Source organism: Oryzias latipes, chromosome 3 (genome assembly GCF_053564925.1).
Source record: "Oryzias latipes strain Hd-rR chromosome 3, Olatipes_Hd-rR_3.1".
In the NCBI taxonomy this organism is placed as follows: domain Eukaryota; kingdom Metazoa; phylum Chordata; class Actinopteri; order Beloniformes; family Adrianichthyidae; genus Oryzias; species Oryzias latipes.
Window position 1 is genome coordinate 8,028,658 of NC_136239.1, and position 13,020 is coordinate 8,041,677.

A 13,020-nucleotide genomic window follows, 5' to 3' on the forward strand; every position below is an offset into this window, starting at 1 on the left:
TGATACGCCTCAATTAAATATGTTTAATGTAAATGTAAAACATTTTTATTTATCTTTAACCAGGAGCCTCAATGAAGCGGTCAAGAGCCCCCTCTGGTTGCAGACCTCTGCCATAGATGGCTTTAATTTGACATAGAGTGAAATGATGAATCTGATTAGATATGAAAGCTTTCCCAAAAGCCATGTGTTTCCATGCATTCTTGTCCCTTTTGTTTTCGCTTTCTCAAGTGTTTTTCTCCCACAGCGGGCCACACTGTGGTAGAAACACTCTTCCTAAGAAGGGATTCAGGTACTTTATCCAAGCTCCGCTTTTTTTTTGTCACAGTGGTTCACCAAATTGCCTTCTTGTATATCTGTTTTTCTGCGTCCACATTCCCCGGTCAAGGCTTTTGTTTGGCTCCTTGCACTTGTGTTGTGTTTGTTTCTGTTCAGAGGCTTGTCATTTTGTCCCCTGCGCAGAGCTATCACTGTGTTTTGCTGAAATAGGCATGACGCTACACCAGGTGGTCACATTTGCTTTGGAGTTTTCCTGCTTTGGTTTCTGTTGCTCCCAGCTGGAATCAATACACGATCACGCTCTTTTTAATGTCTCTTATTCATTCTCATTGCTGATCCACACTGTTAATCTGGCTGCTTGTGGAGGAAAAACCCAACTGCGCATCAGCTCACCGTGTTTACACCCAGGCACCACCCACTGTTCAGTGTTTTGGGTCATATTCTAATATGTAGGTTGACCTTTGTAGGTATGGCCCTTCACCTCAGCTACGAGGCCAGGAAGAGGCACGTGACTGGCTGCGTTCACACTCCACCAGCGGGCTGCAGGACTCTGCTAGTAACTCTCCATTCTCCCCTGGATCCAGCCTTACCTCTCCTTCTGGCACTCGCTTTAACTTCGGACAGCTGGGTATGCTAATGAATGAAGTATTTTTTGAACTATGATGTGGAATACTTTGGACAAAACATGTCAGGGGCTGCTGGTGTAGGACCCAAAATACAGGAGACCAGGCATGCTGACACAAAGTTAGACATAAACTATAACCACAGAATCCAAACTATACCACAGAATCATTTCAAAACATATTTTATAATAAATTCTTCTGTTGTTTTTTTTTATTTTATGTTAGTTTTTTTTTACGTTTTGAGGCAATATTGTCTATGTGCTCAATCAAGTAATTTTAATTTACCAACAAAAATGGAGAAAAACTGAATGAAAAAACATTTCTAAATTTTGTTTTAATGGTAATATATTATAGTTAAACCTAAAAACTACAGTTTCTAAGAACATTCCTTGCAGAGTTTGAGATTGATTGTTAATTCACAACATTTTAAAATATATCTTATTTTTCCAGCATCCAGCCCAACCTCAGCGGCTCAGATCAATCTTGCTAGTTTGCGCAACAACAGCCTGACCAATCAAGACACACCGTTTGAACCCTGTAACGACAACCGGCTGAGGAACTCCTGCATGTCGCTCGATGAGAAGACTCGCACAATGAGCCGATCCGGATCCTTCAGGGACGGCTTTGAAGAAGGTGAGTGGGCGGAGACCAATAGATGTGAAAATTAAAATGTTGTACAACTGAGAAACAACACGTTTTTTTTGTGGTCCGTTGCTGTATGTAAAATGCTAGAAGCCAAGATAATTATGCATTTTAGGCTCCGAGGCCTCAACATACTAATAAAGACAAAGTAATTTTAATGTATTTTTATCAAAAGCAATGCCCGTTGTAATTACTTCTAGAGTGGTCCCTTGCTATTTCATGGTTCACCTTTCATGGCCTCATTGTTTTGCAAATTTCTTTAGTGCAGTTTTGCACGTTTTTTTTTTTTTCGTGCATTGTGTTTGGCGTCTGATTAGTTTTAGTGCAATCTCCTCTGTGCTGTGTTTCCAGAACAGAATTTATTTAGCTTGTCAAATTTACATAAACCTTCGATTGCGATCAGATCTTTGTTTCCATTCCATCAGACTAGACAGATTTTTCTGCAAAGATTTAAACTTTAGAAATTTAAACAAGAGAGAAAAGAGTGAAAATTAGTTTGTAGTAAGGGGTTGTGCAGCTTTAAAACATTAATTATTAACAGTGAAAAATACAAATGTCTACTTTGTATTTAGACTGCAACCCTTGTGAAAAACTAGCAAACACTGTGTAACAAAACCTTTATCCGTTATAGATGGCCATAATCCACTTTGTTCTAACATTGTCTTTTCTTTGTTTGAAAGATAACAACTTTGCTCTGCTGAGGAAAACTTTCCGCCAGAGTTTTCTCAGCATTCACAACGATTTGTTTTAAAATAACTGATGGGCATAGGACAAAAGATAAACAAATATAGCAAAAAAGTAGAGCCATCTTATTTCAAAGCCACGTTCATTTGAGTTTAATGATTGCAATCATGCAACAACAAGACAAATCTGCTAGTTAGGAAAAGTGAGGAATGTTGTCACAGTAGAAATGTGTTTTCTGTGTAATTTGGTGGTAGATGTGGTAAATCCAGTTTACTCTCCTTTCCTCAAACGTTTTTACAATAGTCTGTGGGGAAAGGATTAAAAGGTAGATTTTGTCCAACAAGTTACAGGAAAAAGGGGCTTGGTTTGTTTTGGACAGAACAAGAGCCAGCTTGTGTTAGAAAACTGTCTGTTGAGCTTTATTGTGCGGTCGATCAGGTAATTCATAATGGGTCTGGTTTTTTCAAATGCATTCGTATGATATTATGAGGGTAAAAAATGTTTTTGGACCCCCACCCTCACAGGAATCTACATCGGCTGTGTCTGTTTTTCCGATCTGAGTTTTTTTAATCAAGATAATTACAGGGATCATGGTGGGAGGTGTGAGCGAGATGTAGTGACGTTTAAGACACCTTAGGCACAACTTTCCTTCCCGTGTCGTGTGTGTCTGTGTTGAATGGGTGTGTTTTTGTTTACATGTTTGCATTCTTGAACTGTACCTAGTTTCTATTAGACATTTTTTGTTTTGACAGGACGAAAACCCCATCACCAATCCACTCTCTCCGCTTACCTTTGACCCTTCCCTTCATTGACGGATACTGGATACTTTGAAACGTCTCAGAACCAAAGTTTAGTTAACAGGGAGAACAGGCTTCTTTGTATCTTCTATTTTGAGAATGTCAGAGTAAAAAACCAACCATCTTCTGCCTTTAAATGATCCTAAGAAAAGAAAACTTCTATACGACAGTCAGTCCTATTTGATTATTTTCTGCTTTATTTATTCAAAACCTCAATTGTTACTGATACAATGTTCTTTTGTTTGTCACAGGGGTCACGCTCTACGGCTATACATGAAATCTGTAAAGTAGGATTATGATGCTGTAAAACCCCTCACTACACACTTCTTATATTTATTTATATTTATATTTATTATATCTTAGGCAGAGATTCACATTTTCATTCTTTTCTCTCTTGTCTAAACTCTTAAAGTTCAAATTTTCGCCGAAAAATTGTCCAGTATAATGAAACAAAAAACAAAGATCTGATTACGATTGAAGATTTGTGTAGATTTGGCAAACTGAATGCATTCCATAGCTTACATGAGACATGGCACAGAGGAGATTGATTGACAAGGTCAATTGCCAATCAGGACACAGAACACAGTGCGGTGTAAAAAACAAAACAAAAAAGGGAAAACTTGAAAAAATCCACGAAACAGTAAGGTTAACTGCATCAAAGCAAGGGAGCTGTGTATTAAACAGCTGTTTAAACAACTAAGACAAAAAAAACTTTTTGTTGATCTGTTATTCATGTTATTCGCGTCAGCTACGTCAGCGCGGAGCTGCTAGCGCTCGGAAATACATAACATATCGGTTTGTAACTAAAGGTCATGCTAAAACAAAAAGTAATTATTTACATCTAAATGTAAACTTCTGTGCTTTAGAGCACACCCACGTGAAGAAAAGCGCTTCTCCTCCACGGCACAGCATGACGATGAACACCCTCATGGCGGAGAGATGCCAAGCTCTCCTAGGATAAGCCCCTAAAAAAATTAATCCGGACAGCCCTTCCCCTTTCAAATGGCCCTACAATTGGAGGGGTAGGGAGATGCCCTAGGGGAAGAATTTTGATTCAGCCTCAAAATCACCTTATCGCTAAACCATACGTTAAAAATCTACAGAGACTGGATTGATCGTTTTAAGAATGTTCTATTCCGGACAAAATCATTATCTCTCCAAAACACAAAATTTTGAAGAGAAATTCACTTTTCATTCAATCAAATGACTCTTTAATGCTTGAGGTGCTGATGATGAATATAAACATGGCCCACCCAAACTCAATTCTGCAATCTAAACCAGACAGTTGTGAAATCAAACATTGTTCTTTTCATGAATGCATCTCACCGTCTCCAGCAGCTGAAGTTTGAAAGCCCCTCTTTGTGAGCCATGCTTCAGCACTTTTGATTCAAAGACATGAGTAAATGGCTCCTAAAGGATCAGCCCGACCCCTCGCCATGGTTTATGACATACCAGCCTTGATCCATTTTAATCCGCTTGCAGACAGGAAACAGCGCTGGTGTTGCTTTCCTGCCACTGAGGTGTGATTAGCAGCTGAGTCATTCTCAGGGGCAATCAGAGGCTTTCATTAGTTGTGCCACAGTTCAACTGAAACATAGGGAAGTTTTATCTTTATGGTTGCAGTCATTTATATGTACTTGGCAGTCAGACCATGGGGGGGTATGGGAGTTTTGTTTTACAATGATCCTCACAAACATTTGTCCTTTTCCTCTCTTCAGTACATGGATCGTCTCTGTCCCTGGTCTCCAGCACTTCTTCCATTTACTCTACGGTGAGTTTGAAAACCACCAAGTGTTGAAATGCTGTATATTATTTGGAATAATGAAATATTATAATTGTGTTTAATTAAACTACAAAGAGTTTAGTTGAAAAACTCTCATAATACCCCAATTTAAGGCTCATATTCATGTAGAAACCAGTTTTATCCATTGTCAGGGTGATTAAGAAACACTGTAAGTGTATAAGTTAGTAAATGTACCCTTTAACCCATCTTGTTGTAGTCACAAACAGAGCCTAGCCCACATACATACACTACAGTCAAAGTGAGGCTCCGCCCCTCTCTCTCAGAGGGCTGGTTTCTTTACCTGGGCAGGTGTAGCAAGAAAAGTCTCAGACAGCGTTAAGTCGTCTGAGGCAGAGATTCAGGGAAACAAAATGATGGCGACATTATCTCTGGCAGGAACTGTCACGTCCTGGCAGCTAACGGTAGGAATGACAAACGGCTGATTCATCACCATTTACTCTCTCTGATCAATTATGTGTGTTGAGAATGTGTGTGTTTTATCTAATACTGAGAGTTCTCAGCTCGGGACATCTACATGTTATACATTGACCCATTGGTATTTAGTTACTGATTGTGTCAATTAATTAGAATCCTAACACGAACTGTTATTACCCTAAATCAGCAGATGCGTGGTTTATGTATGTGAGGCAATGAGCTTGGAAAATTGACATATTTCTACAAAAATCTGAAAGTTTCATTGGTTCCATGCATATGAACATCAGTTGCCAAAGCAAACCTTTAGGACTTGTGATGAGAAGCTGCAGTTTTGCTGCATCCTGCTGACATGGAAATGTGGGCGCTGCATGTTTCTCTCAACAGCAACAAGGTGTGTTGTATTTGTGCGAGTGTGTTTGCTTTGTGTGCGTCTCTTTTGTGGCTGTCACTCTGTGTTGCGCCTAAAAGGACAATGAGACCTAAAGAGTGAAATGCCTTCAGGAAGATATCTGTTTCCCAGAAATATTACACCAGCTGATATCCTCCATGGTTTAGAAAGCTCAGAGCCAATAAATCAAAACAGCGTCTGGAGACGGGCTGCATGACCTGCGGCCCCTTTTTATGAAAGCATTTTAGAATCCAGTCAGTGTGTCGTGTAATGATATTCTCTCATTTTATGCTGTTTGTTTTACAGAATGAGGAGAAGTCTCAGTCAGAGGTAAGCACCAGCCTGCCTACAGCACCTCTATCCTCTTTAATTTTCTGTCTTCTGGACTTGTTGAAACATGGGGATGTTTTTTAAAGGTTGGATCCAGTTACACGTGTAACTATTTTGTTGTATGACCCTGTAACAGGCTCTGGTTCCACCTCTCACACCTGTGTACACCTGTATGTGCTCTTTTATGCTCATGCTGGGTTTTATTTTCTACCCTGAACGTGCTTGAGCTCAAGTTGCTTCTCTTTTGTGCTTTTCGTGCATGCATATGTGTGTGACATAACCCATGTTTTGGAATAATGTCTCCACACTTTAGTTCTGCTTCTGTTGATTTATTTTATGTCTGCAGATTCGTAAGCTGCGCCGAGAGCTGGATGCCTCCCAGGAAAAGGTTTCCGCCCTGACGACACAGCTGAGTGCAAATGTAAGAATAAACACGCAAACACACACCCTAAAGAAAAAGCTATTAAGCATGTGCACCAAGTTTTTCCAGTATTCTGTGTTTACATTTATTTGGATCATCAAAAATCTCAAATACGGTATAGCCTGTATTGAGCTCATTCTAAATATAATAAAGAAATAAGATTTTTCGTAAATAAAATAAAAATATATAGCTTTTTATTTATTTTTTTAATTTAGTTTTTTTTTACAAAGAATACCTATTAATAATCGGTATTATTTATTTAAAAAGAAATGTTAGAATGTTGTAGTAGGAAAGATTTGTTTTCTGCAGAGTACTTTAATCTCAAGGGTATAATTTCACAACTGACAGAGGAGTAGAAAAAAATCTCCTAAACCATCTCGAGGCGCGTCCAGCCTCCTTCCTGCACAAGCCTCGCCACGCTCGGCTTCTAATCGACTGGCTGAAAGAAGCAACGCTGGTGGTTCTCACTGTTCATCAGAGACATGGAAGATTCCCAGGTGTGAGATTACAGAGAGGACTCACCTTCTGGCACACATCTGAGAAACTTCAAAGATTTTAACCAAAGATTTCGAGCTCACGATGCCTAGATACATTAAAACGTTCTGCAACTGTGGTGGGAGCAGCTCTGATAAAGTCACCTTACATGGGGGGGGGCTTTGCTCCAATATTTAAAGACACAAAGTAAAGCGAGGAACACACCTTGAAGCGCAGGAGGGGGAGGATCGGAGAAAATCTCCTGGTGCCGAAAGTTCTGGCCTGAATCGCACGTCAGTCAACATCTTACTCAACTCTCACACGTACCTCTGCAGGCATCTGCAGGTGGTTGGGTAACGGATTTCAAGAAAGGAGGGCAGAGTGTTGAAGGCAAAAACCTTATTAAGAAGAAAAAAAACGGTTACCTTGTTAATTCTTCAGTTATTTTTTGTTTCCTTGTTTATCGTGGTACATTCCATTAATAACCCGCAATTGGTGAAATCCACAAAGTAGGATTACAGATGTTTTAAGGCAATAAAACTCTTCTTTTTTTACTTTTTATACAGTTTTCTCAGACAGACATGAACATTTTCTTTCATGTTTAAACTCTCAAAGTTCAAATCTCCTCAGAAAAATGAATCCAGTTTTATAGAATGAAAACAAAGATCTGATGTGGTTGAAAATTTATGAAAATTTGCCAAACTGAACACTTTCTGTACAGAAGACAGGACACAGAGGAGGTTGACAACAGCCAATCAGGATGAGAAGACAATACTCTGTTAAAACAAAGATGCAAAATAGCACTAAAGAAAATCCACGAAACAGGGATTCCATGAAAGGTGAACCGCAAAACAGCAAGGAACCACTGTAAAATTAAAGTACGAAATAGTAAAATCTCTCATTTTTGGCCGTTATGGGTCTGGTTCTATCAAAACTCAACTTCTTTGAATCTGCTTTTGTTCATTCATGTTAGCTAAATAACACTCAACTCTGATTTTTAGTTACAGTGAAAATGAAATAATCTAAATGTCAAATAAAGCATATTTTTGACAAGTTTGAGCCAAATTTGTTCAAACGCTTTCAGTTTCAAGGAGCTTCTTGGAAAATCTCAGAATATTTGGTTTTGTCAGATGATCAAGCTGAAGATCATCATCATTGTTTCGAAGCCCTGTTTGGGTTTGGTTATATTTTCCTTTTCGTGCTTGAGTCTTGTTTTTTTTTTTTTCCAAGGCTGACGCACATTTTTTATCTCATTTCAGTTAAGACGCATCAGATTGTTCATTTCTTCAGAGATGTCGCTTCATTTAGACTGTTGTGGTTCTTAGATTTAAAGACATACACCCCATCGTCTTTAGATTTGCTCTCTGGCTAACAGCCTAAGCTGTACTGCCAGAGGTTTCTTTCCTTTCCTGTTGCCTTGATCCTTTAGTCATCTGCCTGTGCTGAAGAGCAAAGAGACCTAAATTCTAGTGAAGGTTAAGACATAAACCACCAACCAGGCAATACATGTCTGGATCCAGGCCTTAAAGCCTTTATTGTGGGAGAGGAGATGTAGTCCTGTTGTTTGCAGATTATTGAGGTTTTTAGCACAATATTTTCTTCACATCACATCTTACTGTAATGTAGTCTGTAGCACAAACTTATCTTGCAATTTACCTTTTCTGTACCTCCTGCAGGCTCACCTGGTGGCAGCGTTTGAGCAGAGTCTGGGCAATATGACCCTCAGACTGAAGAGTCTCACCTTGACTGCAGAACAAAAGGTAAGTACCTACTTTCCACAGATAAAGGTGCACATTACTTTGAAGATGCTCCCTTGGCTTTAGCTTCTCCTCATCTTCTGTCTGAAGGACTCTGAACTGAATGAACTTCGGAAGACCATCGAACTCTTGAAGAAGCAGAACGCTGTTGCTCAGGCCACCATCAACGGAGTCATTAACACGCCTGAACTCACACCTAAATGCAATCGGACAGGTACATGCTACCATTTGAATGAGTCTGGGCTGATATTGTGGAAACAGCAATGAGTAATACAGAAAATGCGTGTTTCTTTTTTTAATGTAAAGCGCTTTTGCCTCACAGTGAGAGGGCCCCTGCTTCACATTCCAACTGGGTCCTTGTGTAGAGTTTGCGTGTTCTCCTCATGCATGAGTGGGTTTTCTCTGTGAACTTCAGTTTCTTCCCACAATCTAAAATCAAGCTTCATAGGTAACTGGTGTCTTGAAATTAATAGATTAATCATAATAATGGATTAGATTTATCAGCGCTTTTCCAAACGCTCAAAGCGCTTACAAAGCACATTCAGCAACAGACTGCTGTCCCAGCGCTGCTCCACAGAAAGACTAAATCAATCTTTTGTTCCTCGTGCCATCAGGCAATACAACCCTCTGGCAGGGTATCTGAAAAGCAATTTCTTGTTATTTTTTTATCTATTAATCTTTTTAAACTAGTTCTATTTTGACTATTTTTATTGTTTTTAATGTGTGTGTGTTTTATGAGTGTCAGCAGATGGACATTTTTAAATTTCCTTAGGGATTATTAAATACCTATTCTGTTCTATTCTTTTCTATTCTATTCTATGTGTCCATTATTCATTCACTCCTCTTTCATAATTGGTGATGGTAAGCTACTGATGTAGCCACAGCTGCCCTGGGGCAGACTGACAGAGGCGTGGTTGCCAGTTCACGCCTATGGTTCCTCTGACCATCACCGGGACAGTCATGCTCATTCACACACCAGTGGAGCCACACTGGAGGCAGGGAGGGTGAAGTGTCTTGCCCAAGGACACAACGACAGTTGACTGGGGGGAGCGGGGATAGAACCGCCGACCCTTCGATCATCGGATGACCTGCTCAACCACCTGAGCCACTGCCGCCATAAATTGCCCCTAGGTGTGAATGTTAAGCTAGGTTTACACCGCCCTCTGCAGCACACGTTCAAGCAGCCACTTCCAATGAAAGGTCTAAGTAAACGTGCGTTTTGGGCTTCCACGCTCAAAAGTCTTGTGTTGATGTGTCACTACACAGATTTCTATGACAGTTTTCAGGCTCTACGTAAATCCAGACGGCCATTGAAATATGTATTGGAAGTTAACCCAGGTGAAACGTTGACCAATCAGGGACTTGGTACTTGGTGGTGACATATGGATGGCATCCTTTTTAATTCACTGAAATCGATCATGAAGAAGAAATTAATAATTGTTGTTTTTGCCTGGATGGAATTGTATTACACCAAGTCTTTCATATATCAGAATAGAGCCGTTAAAGAAAAAGCCTGGAGCAGGACTCACCAGATTTACACCGCTTTGACATTTCACAACAAGACTTTTGTGCGTTTAGTGAGTTTAGTGCATTCTTGAACGTGCGTCACATGCAGTGAAGGTGTGTGATCGTGTGGTTCTGTAACAGACTGGTGACCTGTTCAGGGCGTACTTTGCCTCCACCTAACAGTTGCTGGGTTGGCTCCAGTGACCCCGTGATCCTGAAAGGGATTCAGTGGGTTCTGAGGGTGAATGGATGGAAGTTTTGAGCGATGGGTTAAGGCAAACGTGTGATATCTGTGTAGCTGAAAGTCAAGATAATTTAAAAACATGGACAAATGCCTGTTTCCTCTATGCCACATCTCCTCAGCTGGTAATAATGGCAGTCCACAGCAGCAGCAGCCAGACCTGCGCATCAGGCGGCAGCACTCCTCCGACAGCGTCAGCAGCGTTGCCAGTGCAACCAGTCAGTCCAGCATTGGCTCCAACATGGATGCTGATTCTAAAAACAAGAAGAAGAACAAGAAGAACTGGGTAAGAACTTTTAATAATTGTGAATGGCTCTAAGCATTTACTCAGTTTTGTGTTTGCCTATGTCTTTGTTGGGTTTTACATGTTTGGGTTTCTTCCCTTTAGCCATCTTTCACTGGGGAAAAGGTGAATACACATACATGACTTATTAGGGAAAACCTTACGAGTTATTTGATTGTGTGCAGATGAAAAAAACGTCCATTTTTGTAACTTACCAAATCAACTATTCTTGGTAGTGTATAGTTGTTGGGGCAGCGCTTGCTTTTTAACTAATTGTTAACCTCTCGTTTGTGTTAATTAAAGGCGCTCTTGTGCAACGGAGGGCGAGTTGAAGTTGAGGTCCTTTGCAGCTTTTGCTTTACTGTCTTATCTTCCCTGAGATAGTCACTATTTTAAACCCACGGTGTTCTCAAGTGGAGTTTTGTTGCTCAGAACACAATTGTAGGCTGATAGAGGACCCTTATGTGTGCACTGACATGCATCAGCATTGGTGTAGATGAGACCCCACAGGAAGTTCCTGCATGCGGGTGCTGCTCACTCTGTGCGTGTAATGTGCAGACTATAGGGGTGGTGTGTGTTGGTGTCTTCATGATAGACCATAAAAGACCCTTCCTTTCAAAGTTCAGTGATATGTAATTGATCTGTCTGGAAGTCAAACCTCCTTCTGTGCTTGAGCCAAAATCCCTCTATAACCCATCAACACACCGGACCCCATGTGAACATCTGCTGTTTTGTCTCTCTGTCTTCCTTTGCTTCGCTTCGTGTGACAGGTCTATGAGGTAAGAGTGGAACTGGACATGAAAGAACAAGAAGCCTAACCCCTGCCCCTTTAGTATAGGTCACTAACCTCAGCCCTTCCTTCCCCTCATCCCGCCTTCCTTTCCTCTCCCCTGCAATACTGCCCCCTGACCTGTGCTCTGATGCCACCTCAGCTGGTTCCTTCCCGTGAAATCAACCTGGAAAGTCTCAGTCAAAGTCACTGGTGATAAATTCTGGGAAATCATTCATTTAGAAAGTGGAGAAAAGACAAATGTGCAGATTTCTTGTATTAATGGAGAATTGCGCCTTTAGTTAGACTCAGCATGGAAAAATATCCATTTCCCAAATAGGTTCCTGAGCGTTTTTATATGGTTATGCTTTTCTCAGGATGTAGAAGAGCAGCATTAGTTCACTTTTGCAGTTTTAAGTTCATTCAGATGGATTGTATTTGTAGAAACACAGCAGCTACAAAAGCTTAGAGTCTGTAAACATTTACACTGCAAAAAAATTAATCCAAAAAATAAGAAAAAGACCCACTTATTTAAGAAAAAAACTACTAGAAAGTAGTCAAATTGTGTGTCCTTGCAGAAGTAATTGTGACTTGGTAAGAACTCTTGTAATAAGACATCAAAATCTAGAAACAGGAAATGGTTTTAAATGGGTCAAATAGTCTTAAAAAGCTAAATACTAGACAATTACATCCAATGACTTAAAACTGGATGTTATAAATCCCCAAGATAGGTGTTTTTGGCTGGTTCTAAACAAATGGAAGTTAAAATAAGATCTTATTACAAGTTGGCCGATCTTAATAAATCTTCAAAGCTAGAACTTATTCTTAAAAAAGAAATCTACGTTTTCTTTTCAAAATAATGACAATGAATGCCGGTCCAATTTTTTAACTTTTAGTTGAGACTTTTAGTTAAAAATAACACTTGAAATGTAATAAAAAAAATGGTTACCTTCTTGTTTCTCGTTTCCATCAGAAAACAAATTTCAGCACTTACAATGTAAATAAAATAGCATAGCTTTTTGACATTTTTCTGTTTCCATAAAAAAAAGGAAAAGAAATTGTGGCTTACTGAATCTTTCTAGCAGAACACTGAGAACTTTGCAGAGGTGTCCAACTGCAACATAGTCAAAACCCCTCAAATCAATTTAGTGCAACCGTTGATTAGCAAAATATAAAGTTTGTCCTTTTTGTTTCAATCAATTTTAAAGCCCAAATTAGTCAAAATATGGAATCTGTGCTGGAAACGTTTAAAAAAAGAAGGTGAAATTTGTTCAGACTTTCAGCTGAACAATAGCAAAACTGTGTGTGTGCTAGAATTAGTCTAAATGAAAGAAAAACAAGTTTTTGAAACATTTTGAATTTAATTTGTTTGATCCCAGTAAGATCCTACAGCAGCACTTCAGTTCAGTGAAGCTCGGATCTTTTCCTGGACTCTTGCAGCTCCTTGATTTTTTTGAAGGTCTTCCAATGCAAATTGCCTTCTTTGCGTTATCATGATGGATTATATCATAATGGCCACATAGATTTCCCCTCGGTAACCTCAATTGTACGATGCACAGATTCTATGACAAAGTAAAAGCACCTCTCTTCTACCTACATGCCCTGCGATGG

General features: G+C 39.7%; 1 protein-coding gene across 4 annotated transcripts in view; it reads left to right on the plus strand.

The window, feature by feature from the left end:
* nav2a (neuron navigator 2a) overlaps positions 1-13,020 on the plus strand; it is a 124,669-nt gene that overhangs the window by 101,184 nt on the left and 10,465 nt on the right. For 2 of the 4 annotated variants that reach the window (XM_078944989.1, XM_023952282.2), the window contains exons 19-27: positions 245-289; positions 744-904; positions 1,350-1,532; positions 4,741-4,793; positions 5,935-5,958; positions 6,305-6,379; positions 8,530-8,613; positions 8,701-8,824; positions 10,480-10,643. In XM_078944989.1, the coding sequence (XP_078801115.1) occupies positions 245-289; positions 744-904; positions 1,350-1,532; positions 4,741-4,793; positions 5,935-5,958; positions 6,305-6,379; positions 8,530-8,613; positions 8,701-8,824; positions 10,480-10,643 (913 nt within the window). The remainder of the gene's footprint in view (positions 1-244; positions 290-743; positions 905-1,349; positions 1,533-4,740; positions 4,794-5,934; positions 5,959-6,304; positions 6,380-8,529; positions 8,614-8,700; positions 8,825-10,479; positions 10,644-13,020) is intronic. The other 2 variants (XM_078944990.1, XM_078944991.1) reach the window with 1 other exon arrangement.